The 16,030-nt window shown below is 49.6% G+C and overlaps 1 protein-coding gene across 1 annotated transcript in view; it reads right to left on the bottom strand.

Annotated features, from left to right (window-relative positions):
• Positions 1-16,030, bottom strand: part of Atp2c2 (ATPase secretory pathway Ca2+ transporting 2) — a 58,939-nt gene that overhangs the window by 28,312 nt on the left and 14,597 nt on the right. The window contains exons 2-7 of the mRNA XM_028753022.1: positions 10,971-11,081; positions 8,911-9,027; positions 5,119-5,208; positions 3,548-3,583; positions 3,383-3,444; positions 686-794 (exon numbers count right to left, since the gene is read on the bottom strand). Coding sequence (XP_028608855.1) covers positions 686-794; positions 3,383-3,444; positions 3,548-3,583; positions 5,119-5,208; positions 8,911-9,027; positions 10,971-11,081 — 525 coding nt within the window. The remainder of the gene's footprint in view (positions 1-685; positions 795-3,382; positions 3,445-3,547; positions 3,584-5,118; positions 5,209-8,910; positions 9,028-10,970; positions 11,082-16,030) is intronic.

Here is a 16,030-nt window from a genome sequence, read left to right as displayed (position 1 = left end):
GGAGGAGGAGGGAGAGAGGAGGAGGAAGAGAAAAGGAGGAGGAGGGAGAGAGGAGGAGGAAGAGAAAAGGAGGAGGGAGGAGAAAGAAGAGGAAGGGAAGAGGAAGAGGAAGAAGGGGAGGAAGTTGTGGTGGTGGCAGCTGCCATGGCAACAGTGTGCAATGGAAATCCCAGAGCTAGGGAGACAGAGACTAGGTCTGTGGGACTAACTGTTCAGCCAGTTGAGGCTACTTGTCGAGCTTTGGGCTCAAGGAACAGTGTCAGAAATGATGCCCAAGGTGGTTGAGCAGCCTCCATGCTCATACGCATACATGCAAGCTCGCACACATCATGCACAAAAGCCCACATAACCAAGGATGTTAGGCCTGTGCTGGCTGCTCTCTCCTCTCAGTCACGGGGCTGTGCTCCCAGCTCCCTAGAAAATACTCAACTGAAAGAACAAATTATAATAAATGGTCTCTCTGTCTCTTTCACTCTCTCAAGAGAGAAGACAATTACTAATATTTTTGGACCATTGTTGACACTATGGGTAACAAACTGGGATGAAAGCCACACAGCCAGGGGAACCTCAGTTCTAGAAGAATAAGCTGGTTTGTAATGGTAGATTTGGGGATCTTGTGCCCGTACTGTCTGCTCAGCAGGACCAGCTATTATATATGCAGGCTACAGTATCGAGGGGTGCTCACCTCAGTGAGTCGGATGTCAGCAGGGATCCGGTCTCCCATGGACAAGGACACAATGTCTCCTGGAACCAGGTCTCGTGCGAGCATGTGCTGGAGCTTGCCATCTCTCAGGCTGTGTGGGAGAGGAGATGGCATGGTGACCCCCGTTTCACACCCTATGACAACCAGATGAACAGCTCGACTTGGCATTTTTATTGCAGGCAGGCTCTCCAGACTTTACAGTCCTACTTTTAAACTCTTGTGTCTCAAAATACTTTGGGAAGGCATATGGCTACTGAGGGACCCTGGCTCTCCCCTGAGAGATGGAGCTGCTGCTGCCTCTGGAAGGTTCAGTAGGCAGAGGTCATCTAGTCTATGGCTTCCAGATGGCACCTGGGAAATCACACTTTGACGCTGAGAGAACACACTGCCTTGGCTTAGAGGCCAGGAAGGAAGGATGCCATCAGGGCAGCAGCTTCAATGCCTAGGAAGCCTGGCCCTCAGTGCATGATCACCTATGGCTGTCTGGGCACAGGTTTCTACTACAAATGTCCTTTCTTCTAGTTCCCATAGCTCAGCAGCTAGAGAGAGCTAGGACAAGCTCCTTCCTGCCCTAAACCTTCCAGTGGCTTCTCATGGCCTTGGAGTACCACCCCCAAAAATCTGCCATCTGATCCACCTCCTGCTACTCCTGGCTCCACTCAGACCCCCTTTTGTGGTCTTGGGTCTTTATAGACCTTGACAGACAGGGTAGGAATCCCCTTCCTCCTGGCAGAAGACTTGATTTTGCTTAGGGCTCCTCCTTTCTCTACAGCCGTCTGTTTATTTAGCTAGTGGGTTATACCTGGCTATAATCATCAGAGTGGTTCCATCTTTGCCTGTGACAGGCTTATGAGACATGAGGTGTTGGCTGGAACTTACACACACTCTCCAGTGGAACCTTTATATTGTGACCGTGATGGCCAGAGCGGTGGCAGCCATCTTGGCATCTCTAGGGAAGCCAGTCAGAGCGAGGAGGCAAGCCCATGGCACCATGTCAGTCAACACCCACGCTGATCCCTTGCTACAACATGACGTCATTTCCTTGTGTCCTGCACAATTAAGTTTTCCATTCTTTGTAGCCAAGAACACTGGGCTGCTGTTCCACGGGTGTTTCCTTCAGTGTCCTCCCTGCCTCCAGTGTCCTGTCAGGGATGCCTGGTGATACTCAGCGCTGTCCTTGTTTCCCCCCTCCCCCACCCCCGTCACTGCCACACCCCTGTGGGTTTTCTTGGTTTCATGGTTTGGGCTTTGGGGAGCGGTGAGCATCTGCTGCTTCCCAGTTATCCCGCCTCTTGGCTCACTACCCTGTCTCTACTCACGAGAGGACCCTGAGCTCTCAGAAGTCCACAGTCCCCCAACTCTTCCCACCAGGATGATCTAATTCTGCTTTGAAAGGGAAACTGTCTCTGAATGGCCTCTGGGGCTATCGGTAATATACTCAACTATGAAAAGGTCAAGACTTGGTATTTACACTTAAAGTCTGGTCATCATAGTAGATCACTCATTTCACCTGATGATGTCACCTGTCTGGGTTTCCGACAGCCTCATACTCCAACCGGTGAACCCAGATGGTCATTATCCCTTGCAGCTTCTGGAATGTTCATCCTGCCTATGGGTTCATATCTTCCTCTTCATCCTGACTGTGTCCCTCTTCCTCTGTCTTGTATCCGTCTGTTTCTCTGTGTCTGTCTGTCTCACACACACTCTATAACTGCTGGCACCTTGGGAGACCAGCCAGACCCATAACCCATGAGGCTTGCTTCCCACCTAAAGCCCCAACTCATGTCATGGGTATTCCTGAAAAAATCTCTGGGCAGGCTCTGAGCTGAGCTGAGTGTCTAAGTCTCTTAATATCCTAAGGCCACATGGAGCCTCTTGTCTTCATTATGATCAGTATAGGTACTGAGGGGACTCAGCCACATGTAGGGCCCTCAGCCAGGTCAGTGGGTGGGCGAAGGATAGGTCTTTCCTGAGCCCCTTCAGTTCTGGGGGTGGCTTGTAAATTCTACATGATATCCTTAAAAGCTGGCCCTAGAGTCTGCAGATGGCTCAGTGGGTGAGTTTGACTCCTAGAAGCCCATGGCAGGAGAGAACTGGCTCCCTCAAGTTGTCTTCTGACCTTACACATGCCACGGCATGCTACATTGACACAAATACACACAAATAAGTAAATGTAAAAAAAGATGTAGCTGGTCCCTAACATATTCAGACTCCTCTCTGTCCAAGCATCCCTTCTCGCTGACACGCTCATTTTAATAAAATCAAGTCAAAGGGCAGAAAATGAGGACCCCACCTCCTCAGTCAGCATACTTGGAGTGCTCTGTGGCTGGGCCCATTACTGCCCCAGCTTAACTTCATCTTGGCGCTTTGGGGCCCTCTCTTCAGACAAAACTCAGGTTTCTGCTTTATTTCCCAGGCTCTTCCCCCCACCCCCTGCCAAGTCAAGTTAGACCTTGATGCCAGAGCAGAGGTCCAGAGAGGTGGAGCCTCCTGCCTATGGTCACACAGCAAGCCACCACCAGGGCAGATACCAGGTCTCCTCACTCACAGTGAGAACGAGACTGCTCTCCCCATGTCACAGCATGAAGGTGACAGTACTGGCCAAGCATTTGTCAGACCCATCAGCATATTCATCTGCTCCTGCTGTGGACCATGGGCTCATGGGGACCCCAGACTTACCAGTTGCACTCTGGAGGTACCAGCTTGGTGAGCTCTTCCAGAGACTTCTCAGACCTGTATTCCTAGCAGGAAGCACATCAGATGTGCTGTTCAAGGGTGGGAACTCCCACAAATTCCCACCACGGCCCAGTCACTCCACCCAGATGGGACTCAGGATGTACGCACCTGGATGAAGCCAACAGTCACCACGATGAGAACCGCCTGGAAGACAGGGTGCCGGGAGCGGGGATGAGAACCCTACTTACAGCTGGGCTCTGACCTCACTGCTGGGGCTCAGGGGCTCTGAGCCCACTGCACTCCAAACCCAGTGGTACGGACATGTGACTCAAGGCCTATATATATATTAAATATATTATAAATATATATATAATATATAAATTGTGTGTGTGAGTGCTGGTTTTGTGTGTCAGCTTGACACAAGCTGGAGTTATCACAGAGAAAGGAGCCTTTTTTGAGGAAATGCCTCCATGAGATCCAGCTGTAGGCATTTTCTCTCAAATAGTGATCTAGGGTGGGAGGGCCCATTGTGGGTGGTGCCATCCCTGGGCTGGTAGTCTTGGATTCTATAAGAAAGCAAGCTGAGCAAGCCAGGGGAAGCAAGCCAGTAAGCAGCACCCCTCCATGGCCTCTGCATCAGCTTCTGCTTCCAGGATCCTACCCTGTATGAGTTCCAGTCCTGACTTCCTTTGGTTACGAACAGCAATGTGGAAGTGTAAGCTGAATAAACCCTTTCCTCCCCAACTTGCTTCTTGGTCATGATGTTTTATGCAAGAATACAAACCCTGACTTTAAAAAAATATTATATAGAATATATATAGAATATATATTAGAATAGATATCAACCATATATAATATATAATATATAATATACAATATACAATATATAATAAATATATAATTTATATAAATTTATATATTATATATTATATTATATATTACATATTGCATATTATATATTATATGTGTGTGTGTGTGTGTATATATATAGCCATCCCACCACCACAACAGCATCGTCTTCACCACCAGATGGACTGTCCCCTCTTAAAGCTGGAGCCAAAACAACCTCTTCTGAGCTGCTTCTTTCCGGTATTTGGTTGCATCAGAGAGGGAGCGACTGCATCTTATAACACAAACACTCAGATCTCACAGGGAGGAGAGAAGACGGCAAACAGCCTGCCCCAAACAGACCCCTTCACGCTGGGGCCACCTATGCCACACACACACCCCTCAATGCTGGCAGAAAGGCAAGTGATGGACTTGCTTGCTTTTATCCGTCCCTTTCTTCCTTTGCTCACACTACACTCCCGCCCACTTTATCTTGTGCCATAACCGGCCACAGAGCTAGGAGACAGCTCCGTTGGTACAGTGCTTGCCTTGTGAGTTTGAAGAGTTGTTCGATCCCCGGAACCCAACTAAAACGCCATGTGTAGCAGTGCATCCCTGTAGCCCCAGCACTGGCAAGGCAGAGACAGGAGGATTCCTAGAGCTCACTAGCTAGACAGCCTAGCCTACTTGCTGAGCTCCGGGCTAGTGAAAGACCCTGCCTCGGAGAACAAGATGAATGGTGCCTGAGAAATGAGGTTGTCCTTTAGCCTCTGTACAGGTGCACACGTATTCCCACATGTATGCAGACGTATATACATAAACCCATGATCATTTGCTTCGAAAGACAGCTGCAGAAGACACAACCAGCCCAGAGCACCCCAATCCAGGAGCGGAGGCCACCAGTTACTCACCAGGGCAATGCTGATGGCGTCCTCATACTCTTTGGTGAGGACGCTCACCACGGACGATCCCAGAAGCAGCAGGATCAGGGGGTTCCTGAACTGAAAGGTGAACAGCAGAATCTTAATGTCACAGAAGACAGCAGAGGTTCCTCCCTGCGGCTGTTGGGCTGCTCAGACCTTCATGTGAGACTAGGCTAACAGTCCTCCCTACACTGGGGACCTGCTCAACCCATTGTTCCTCCTCTGTAGGTAAGTCCACCATTGACAGACTTGTGGGTTGATCTTGACGCTGTCCTCACACAGACCTGGCCTGGACTTTGAGTTCTTTGTCTCGAGTGGCCACATGTCATCTATCAAGGATCTCTCTGGGATACATGGTGGATGCCCGTCCTGGCTACCCTCAGCAAGCTCTCCTGTCTTGCTATAATAGACCCTCCAACCCTGTGTACCGAAATCATCCCATCCTATGATAACATCTGGGGACTCTAGTGATATTCCTCTTAGCCCCCGAATATGTTACCCCATGTCACTTAGGCACTGAAGTCCCAAAGCTCTCTCCAAAGAACTTTCCATTAGTGCTCTGTCTGTCAGTCCTTCACGGCATGACGGCTCGTGTTATAGAGAATGGAAAGGAAGTACAAACACACCAAAGATCAGAGAGCAGAGCCAAGGAGATCAGGGAAAGCTTAAATATATCTCTGCTTCTGTGGCTGCTTCTATCCCAGTGGCCAAGGCACAAAAGGAAATATGACCCGGTGCATGGGTCCCACAGCCCGTGAGAAGCACGGCAGTGTGTGTTGGTGTAACACATGAAGGGGATGAACCCCACCATCACCCCTGGAGCTGTCACGTTTAGCCTCTGTGGGAGGACCCGGTAGGTTGAGGCAGCACAAGCAGCAGCCTTGAGTTGGCCCTAGCAAAGTCTCGCCTCTTCCTCACCAGAGGCATAAAGACACTTTGATCCTGCCAGACCATCTGTACTTGACAGCAGGGAGGTGACAGTCCTGAGGTCACAGACCTCAACTACCCTGGATGTCACAGTGTTTTCATGATCCAGCACAGCCTCCAGTGGTGTGATAAGGTGGACAAGAACTCAGGAATCTTGTATTTTCCTACCTGTCTCCACCACCGACTCACAATCTGGACCCATCTCCGACTTCTTCCAGCCTCTAATTTCTAATGTGTAGGAATGCTGTCTGTCTGTCTGTCTGTCTGTCTGTCTTTTTCTCCCTCCCCTTCCCTTCCCCTCCCCTCTCTCTCTTTCACTTTCATTTTTGAGATAGTGTCTCCTTAGCTCTCTCTCCCCTCAGACCTGCTGTGAGGTCAGGGATGGGCTTGAACTCTTAGTGCCTGGAGTCACAGGAATCCACTCCATGCCTGGCTACTTTAAGTTCTCTGGGTCAGCATCTCACTATCTAGCGCAGGGTGACTCAGAGCTCAGAGTAATCCTTCTGCCTCAGCCTCTTGAGTGTTGGGATTACATGTAAGAGTCTCCGTGACCAGTTGCTTCTGGCTCTTTGGAATCATGGCACTGAGAGTAGCCAGCCCAGGGCTCAATCAGTGGCCACAGCCCGTGTAACTAGCTGACAATAGTATTTGGTGGAATGGAGAAACATTGGCTGTGCAGCTCCAGGAATGGCTCCTGACCCAGCAGGAGGTTTCTCCTCCTTCTTCCCAGGGCTGCAGGGAGGGGGGATGGGAAGGGATGGGAAGGGACAGGAAGGAGCCAGTCCTTCAGAGAATTCCGCTATATAGTGGGATGCTTTCAAGCTCTGGAATTGGGTCTGAGGCACACGGGGTGGGGTCTGTTGGCAAGGAGAAGAACCAGATCCCCAGAAAGTCGGAGACCAACTCCAAAATGCACAAACAGATTCCTCCAGATGGCTTCAGCGTGTGCCGCAACGGCAATGTCACAGGATATAGATGTGTCCTTTCCAGACCCCACCATGTTCCAAAGATCTTCACAAGCCATTTAAGGGGACCAGTCACCCAAAGCTATGGGTGGGTCTTATTCATACCCTTTCTGAGACTCAGCAGCCAGTCCATTGGGTCACAGAAGAAGACACAAAGGAGGGTTCCCCCATGGCTGCCTCATAGTAGTTTAGTGGATGTAAGGAAGGGGTGAATGTATGCAGGGTGTACAGAGAGAATCTGTGTGCACATAGGACCACAGATTCCAGCCACTTCCCATAGGTGTGTCCTTAAATTTATAGACGAAGGAGATACGTGAGCCGGCTTTTAGCCTACGAAAGAGATAGAACGAGGCTTTGCTGCGGGGGTTCCTGAGAAGTGTTGCAGGGAGCTTTCAATGTGCAAGCAGAGGGCTCCAGAAGAAAAGACAGGGTGAGCACCTAGCAGAAAGCCAACGGGGCAGAGCTGTCTGAGCCCCAGCTGATCTGAGCCTTCATCCTTAGGCTCTAACTTCTGGCAGGCTCTAACTTCCGGCAGCCTCCATGGCCTGGACAATGTCTCCTCTGGGTTTGGCTAGATCTACCCCAGTGCCTATAAACCAGTTTTGGTAACAACTGAAAGCTGGGTAGTGATCTGGGTGAATCCCACTAGTAGGGGAGGCTTCCTGAACTGTGATTGGTTCTTGGACCAACCAATCAAGAAAGCTTTAAACATAGAACCAATCAGAGGGCGGCTGCAGCCTAGGGGCAGTCCTGGAGTCTACAAACAGGAAGAAGGGAGGCCTGGCCTGGAATAAGAAATGAAGGAAGGGGGAAGGGAAAGCGACTACCCAGAGGCTTCAGGCGTTGGAGATCTCTGCCTGGTCTCTGGGATTGACACTGGCTTGGCAGAAAAATAGACTTTTAGATCAGAACGGGCAGCTGTGGTCATTCCCCTTTCCCTAATGGTAGCTACGCATTTGACTTATAGACCATCCGTCAGCACCAGGCCAGTGCTGAGCTCATCAGTTAAGATGGGCAGGTACCCAGAGACGGGCTGCAGAGGTATGAATGACTTCAGCATCACAGACTTCTGTTGGATGACTTTAGGCTCCTGGACCCAAGATGAGCAGGTAAACTTGAAGTTCAGAACCGCAGGGGTGTGTCTGTCTCTGTCTCTGTCTCTGCCTGCTCCTCCCCGCCCTCCTCCCCCACCCCTTCTACCAGCGTGGAACTCACTAAGTAGGCTAGGCTAGCTGGATCCACTTGTCTCTACCTCCCTGGCACTAGGATTTCAACCACACAGCCTCAAACTCAGCTTTAAACTGAGTAGGTTCTAGACAGGGTTCTTGTGCTCATAAAGCAAAACCACTTTAATGGCCGAGCCGTGGCTGAGCCATGGCTGAGCCGTCTCTCCACCCTGACAATAGCTTCACTTTTATAGTCTATGGAGGCACACTTCTTCTTAATTCTTTCTTGGCCTTCTGAAATGCCCGTTTCCCAAGATATCCCGTGTCCCGTCTTTGCTTCCTCTGGCAAATCTGTGTGTCATTCCTCTGCCATACTCCCCCACCCCTTTGCAAATGACTTTAGGGGGATGATAAAATAAATTTGCATTACCTATTTACTTACCACTCGGCATGGTACCCGGCATGTGGTAAGTGCCCCTAGTGCCCATGATGGCTAGTAAGGGTTATGGCCACCTATATCTTTAGTCACCTATACAGGGTTCCTCCTGGAGGCTCAGAGCATCCAAAAGGACAAAACTGTTTATCTTGAAACGTATTCATCCCACACCCCAGGTGCAACCTGTCCAAGGACATCCAGGATCAATATTTAAAGAATGAATGCTTGGCCCGCCCTTCCTGGTCAGTGCCCCTAGTGACCACAGAGAAGGATGTCCTGCCCCTACCTGATCCAGGTATTTCTTCCACACGGGCTCAGTGTTATCAGTGACGAACTCATTCCAGCCATGGACCAGCCTGCGCTGGGCCACTGCAAATTCTGACAGGCCGCTGTCTAGGTCCACCTAAAAGGAGTTAGGAATGTAGGGTGAGCACACTGCCAGGCCTAGCGAGGACCAAAGAGTGAAGTCACAGGTGCCTGGTGAGAGCCAGCATCTTTTGGGGTGGGGAGGGGACTAGGAAAATGGTCTTGTCCTTGGAGGAGGAGACATTTGAAGCAGAGAGCTTCTCCCCTGCAGAATCCAGCAAGGAAGATCCCATAACTCTTTGCCAGGTCTGATATCTAAGAGAAATGTCCTCACTGACCAGGTTGCCCCCACAGGAGTATTTATGACCTCTCTTAAACAATTAGACCAATTCTATTCACACACACACATACATACAAACATACACACACACACACATACACAAATACATACAAACATACACACACATACACAAATACATACAAACATACACACACATACATACACACACATACATACATACAAACATACACACATACATACAAACATACACACACATACATACACAAATACATACAAACATACACACACATACATACACATACATACAAACATACACACACACAAATATATACAAACACACACATGCATACACATACATACACACATACATACATAGAAACATACATACAAACATACACACACATACATACACATACATACAAACACACACACACACAAAGAGAGCTTTACACCCATTTCCCCCCCTTCCTCTTGTTCAACCTCAGAGGATACTAAAACCATGTTCCTCTTCTGCATATCTTATCACCGCCCCTGCATTACCGACCATGGGTCCCACCAAACCCGATGATGCCCTCTGGCAAATCGATGTCACCCACGTTCCCCAGTTCGGCTGCCAAAAAAAAAAAAAAAACCATCTTCATTGCTGTTGGCGCATAGTTTCATTTCATATGGGCTACAGGCCAGATGGGAGGCGAGAATCACACCCAGTCAGGTTCTGGTTCAATATCAAACCATTCCCAACCTAGATGTTGACTATGACAATACAGCTCCTTTATAAAACAAATGGCAGGGACTGTGAGACCCCAATGGCCTAGGGTTACAGAGGAAGGGTTGAGAGAGCTTCCACCCTGGATACCTCACACAGGAGGATGCCAGGAGTTGGCTATTTCCCTCCTCCCATCCTGGCACCATAAAGCCGCTCCCCCACCATCAACCCTCATACAAAGTTATCACCCTGCCAGTTACCGGGTTTCACTCCCTGTTTGATCTTATAAGGTTCCCCTCCCTCCACACACACACACTCTACAGCCCCTGAGTCTGTAGATGAAGCATCTTCAAACACCCCTGTACATGGCCACACAAACCTTGCCTCAGAGACCCTGATCACCTCTTCATGGGCATAAATACCATCTCTCTCAATAAATGGAACCAGCTGTTCCAAAGCTGTTCCCAGGTGTTGTTCATTGCCCACACACTCAGTGCTTACCGTGATCCTGCACTGTGCTCACCCACGCCCCGCTAAGTTTCCTTCCCTCCAGTCCAGCTTGGAGTGCCATGGCCTGGCTACCCCAAAGGGGAAGCAGACACTGGGCACCTATGCACACAAATCCCCATACACGTACACTTAACATACATCCCAATACCCATGCACAGGTACAGAGCTGCCCATGTAATACATACATGCATGCACACACACCCCTATACACACATGCAATTTATACATATGTGCATGCATGCAACATACGAATACACACATATGTATGCACACAAACATGCACGCACATGTGCACACACACACAGGTGTCACCAGTCTGCCTGGCGTTCCAAGAAGCATAAGCTAAAGACATGATGTTGGCTCCATCCTGTGGCCCCAGAGGTTGGACTCCTAGACCAGGGTTGGTGCCTCTCCTACACTGCTCACAAATTCTAAGTCCCTCAGGTATTCGTCATGACAACTCCTCCTCCCCTCAAGAGCAGCTGACAGGAAGGGCTATTATATGCTGTTACAAAGTTCTTACATGGAAGGCTCTGGCCAGCTCCTCGTTGCTGCATTTGCACGCTTCCCTGGGCGGCAGAGCTGCGACGGTCTTTTCCCTCTCGATAGCTTTCAGCTCGCACTGTTCATCGATCTGTGGAGAGAGTAGCGTGGCGGGTGAGCCCAGGACATCCTGCTGAGAGGCCTCTGGTAAAGCAGGACACACATATGTAAAGTGAGTATTTGTCAAGTACACACGCCAACCCTCGAGATCTGCATCAGGCGACAGGCGGCTTCGGTCCCCGAACTCTCTCACCAACCACCCAAAGTGGTTTTTCCAATGTGAACTTTACAGAGACAGTCATGCGCCTAGCACCCTCTGCCTGTGCTTTCTCTCTACGTCAGTTGACAGTGTGCCACACTGCTCTTTCTACAGGTGCTCAGATCTCCTTAGCACGGGTAGAGTCAGCTCCTAGCCAGCCTGCTAGGGGGACATGGGGTTTTATTTATAGTCATTGGCTTTTACTGACACATCTGTCTGGAAATAACCTTTTTCTGTTATTATTATGTTTGTGTGTGTGTGTGTGTGTGTGTGTGTGTGGAGGTCTTGTATGAATGTGTATGCTATTGTATGTGTCTATGGCATGTGTATGATATGTTTTCATTATTATATTCTAGTGTGTGTATGGTATGTGCGGTGTTGTATGAGTATGTGTGTTGTTATATGTGTATATGGCATATGTATGGTATGTTATTATATTTTAGTGTGTATATGGTATGTGTGTGGTATGTGTATGTATAGTGGGCACATACACGTGGACAATATGCATGTATACTGTGCATATACATGCAGTCAACATGTGTGTGTAGTCTGCACATACATGTGATTAACATGTGTGTGGTATGTTCATACATGTGCTTAACATGTGGAATTTTCATCACTGTGTTCAGTTGTTTATTTTTTTTAAGAGACAGGGTCTCTCACTGAACCAAGGATTCCCCTATGGTGAGACGGGCTGGTCGCTGAGCCCCAAGGCTCCACCTGGTTCTGCACATCTGTGCCCGAGGTTAGGTTACAGATGTATTACACATGTGTACCACCACACTCATGTCTATGTGGACCTGGGGACCATGGTCGGGTCCTCATGTCTGTGTATTAAAGCACTTTGCCATCTCAATGATCTGCCCAGCTGCACAAAACAAGTTCTTTAACAGGATTAAGGTGATATTTTACATGTTCAAACCCCTGACGCCTCACCACGGGAATCCAGGTTAAGTATAAGCTGTAGAGAGCGCCTCCTATGGCAATATGTGGTATCACACTCTAGTTCTATAAGCTTTTATAAATAATTCCAGGAAACGGGGAGAGGCCACCTGTTAGGTTCTCCAGGCCTGCGATCTGTGCCCAGACCTCAAGCTACATCAAATGCCCAGAGGCCTGGGACACTGTGACAACAGACAGACCTCAGGGCCAGGGCACATCGAGATGTTTATAGTGCTCTTCCCAGAATTCTGACACCGGGACACGATAGCATCTCTTCCTTCTCAGGCCATCACTGGGAACTGGGAAGGAGGAAGGGAAGAGGTGGTGACATCTTCCTTCAGCTGAGGTGGAGGCCAAGTTCCTCTTCCTTTCTCACTGAGGCAGCACCCCAAGCAAGAGTCAGCACCCGGTGGCCCATTTGTTACAGTGACCAGAACCACATTCGCCTCTGGTATTCTGCTTCTGGTATCAAGAACCAGAGTCTGGCAATAAGGACACAGCACCTCGCCAGGCTCCGTGGTCTCCTGAATGCCTCCACGCCAATAGTGAGCTTGCCCCAGATCCCCTCTACAGAGAAATACGCACCGCTGGACTCTTGGGCTCTGGTCCTGCGGTGCCCATGCAAGCCCTCACTCTTGCTCCCGCTGCATCATGGGAAGACAGCCCTGGGTGTGAGCACTCGCACTCCTGTACCTCTCCCTCTGGCTACACCACACTCACTTTACAAATGTAGTATCCTGTGATCTTGAAACATCACGTGTATGCACACACATACATACGTGCACACACATACATATAGACAGACACAGACACCATATAGACATATATACAAATATACATATTTATACAAATATACATATATAATACACACACACATACACTCCCAGATATACCACAAAGGCATACAGATATATATACATGCACATACACAAATACACACACATACTTCACACAGACAGACAGACAGACAGACAGACACACACACACACACACACACACACACACAGGTTTGATGACAGTCAGATCCTGGCTGCTATCAGACATACCCATGTCTCATGACTTGGCTATGGTGACTGACATCCCCTCAGGTGTCTGTCCCCATTCTGTGTCCTGTGGCACCCCCTGTCTGCTCCCCTTGCCCCCTCCCCATCTTTGCAATCACACCCTTATTTTCTCCGAGGCTTGACCTCTGTGGGTTTGGTATTATAGCATCCCATACTAGCTGACCTTCCCTGCCCCCACCCCATGCCTCCTATGTGACCCCAGAGTGTTGTTTGCCTGTAGCAAACAGCCTGCTGCTCCCATGTGGAGCCCTGAGGCAACAGTCTAAAACACAGAGACTTCTCAGAGAAGCTTCTTCCAGCAGCAGGCTCAGACTGGAACTCACAAAGGACAAATATGGTCTCCCATGGAAGACACTCGCTCCACAGACAGCCTGGAGGTCAGTGCAGAGGGACCATTTGGGCAGCAGGGTGCAGCCTCCCTCAGCCCTGTCCCATCCTCTCTGCCTCCCTGTCCATCTGTCCAGAGCCTCCTTGTCTGTCCAGTGCACTCCTGTGCCTCCTGTCTATCCATCCTCTCTGCCTCCCATCTGTCTAGCACAGAGGCCTCATTCATTTCACTTAGACTCCAGGAATCTCTGTCCTGTTCTGGGGCTGATATCACATGGGTTCCTCCAATATACTTGTGTAAAACTGACTGACCCCTGCCTCAGTTTCCTTCTCTGAGTAGTATGGACTGTCACAGTGGAGGCATCACAGAACTGCAGCGGGCTACTGGACAAAAGGAGAGGGAAGACCCACATGCATTTCCTGGCACCAAGAAACCCCAAACCTAGGAGATGAGGGGACAGCGGGGTTCCTTTCAGAAACTAGGGTCCTGAGAAAGCACCAGGCTTAATAAACAGGAGTACAGGGTCCTGTCCCCCCTGACATCCAATGAGCAGTCAGAGATCCCTTTGTCTGTATGACCCTGAGACACTCATCCACTGGGAAAAAAAATTACTCAAACTGAGCTTATATGTGCATTCTCAGCACATGGGAGGCTGAGGCAGGAGGATTGCTGAGAATTCAGGGCCAGTGTAAGTTATATAGCAAAGTTCTGATTTAAAAAAAATACAATGATTTTTTTAAAGCCATAGGTCTCATGTGTGTGTGTGTGTGTGTGTGTTGTGCATGTGTGTCTGCGCATGCGCCTGTGTGCTCACACGCACGCGTGGATCTTGCAATGGCACTAGGTGTGAAGAATTTGAGAGACACTGAGGGATGTGTGGTACTGTCTTGATGGAGCCAGTGAGCTCTATGACAGAGATGGAGGAGGGTGTCACAAGCTAAGAGCAGCAGGTGGCCTCCCAGAGCTGCGAGAGGCAGGGAAATAGTTGTTTCCCTGGAACCAGCACAAGAAGCCACCCTGGTCAGACTGACTTTTACCCATGAGACTCAGGTTGGACTCTGTTCAAGCACTAAGGAGCACACGGGTGTAGCTTGGAGTGATGGAAGTTTGTGTCGGGTCAAAGCAACAGTGGTACTCTAGCGTGGTCATCACCTGCTTGCTGAGGTCCAGGCTCTAGCACCTCCTTCTACCCAGGCACTCAGGCCTGCTAGCTCATACATAGGCCTCCCACACGGCTCCACTGGCCTCATGGGAGAAGGGGCAGTCACAGCCCAACTTACACAGGAATGTGAGCACAGCTTATGCAAAATGGAAGGCGCTACTACACGCTGTAGAAGGGAGAGATGGCGAGAACTGTCTCTGTTGCTGTTAGAAAGGGCAAGTGGCCACGACAGCTTCATGCACAGCTGTGCACAGGGAGGCCATCACAGAAGCAGGCAGGGAGTGGCAGTCACAGCACAGGGTGTCCCTTATGGTGGTACCACCCTCCTCCCTACAGAGGCCAATGCCTGTGCCGCGGCCTCTGCAGCCAACGGAAGTCTACCCTAACAATGCTTCGTTGGTTTGCTCCCTTATTCCCCGGCTTCCTCCTGAATGCAGAGAACCCTGCCCGCTGCCTGGGAGACCACAGATCCTGTGCCATGCCAAGAAATTACGCAAGCACCTCCACTTAAATCAACAAGTAAAAACACAAGGACAAAGACAAGCCATCCAAGAGCAAGAGGAAGCTGAGGCCTGCCTTTTCTTAGGATCTCAGAGTGAGAAAGGACTTTCTACGTACAAGATAAAACTTGGATAAGAAATGCATTCAAGTCCCGGATAGAAAGGGGACTGGGTTTCCTAACACACAGGGTGAACACTGTATGAAGCATCCAGAGATAAAACTGCTGAGGGAGAGGTGTGAGTCTCTGACCAATCCCATAATAAAGCCGAGGACATCCGCACATTAGTTCTGGTGCCAGAGAGAGCTTGTTTCTCACATACAGCTGTGGGGCATGAAGCAGGACACACCCCATCGCAGGGCATGTGGCACCATCCACATTAGAAATGCTCTACTCACTTCTCGTTCAGACAGACTTTCTCACACAAGGGTTTTCTCAGAGCCTTGCTGTTTATAACAGCTCCGTGTTAGCGCTGATCCAACACACCCACTGATGGCTGGCCAACCAGGAGATTCCCATGACACGTGGCCCAATGCTGCCTCTGTGAGAAGATCAACAGACCTCTCCGAGACCTCTGGATGAAAACGTTAACTATATATTGAAGAGTACCTGCCACAGTCAGGCGTGGCTGAGTATTGAAATCACGCACAGCTGTGTGGACACTCACATGTGAATACACCTGAGTAAGCACCACCCAGAACCAGGATAGAACTTACAGGTCCCAGAATCCCCCCGGGACTAGGCTGTCTCTCTCTCTCTCTCTCTCTCTCTCTCTCTCTCTCTCTC

The sequence above is a fragment of the Grammomys surdaster genome, unplaced genomic scaffold (genome assembly GCF_004785775.1).
Source record: "Grammomys surdaster isolate TR1022 unplaced genomic scaffold, NIH_TR_1.0 128, whole genome shotgun sequence".
NCBI classification, from domain to species: Eukaryota; Metazoa; Chordata; class Mammalia; order Rodentia; family Muridae; genus Grammomys; species Grammomys surdaster.
Note: the sequence above shows the minus strand (reverse complement) of the source record. Positions and strands in the feature narration are given on the sequence as shown.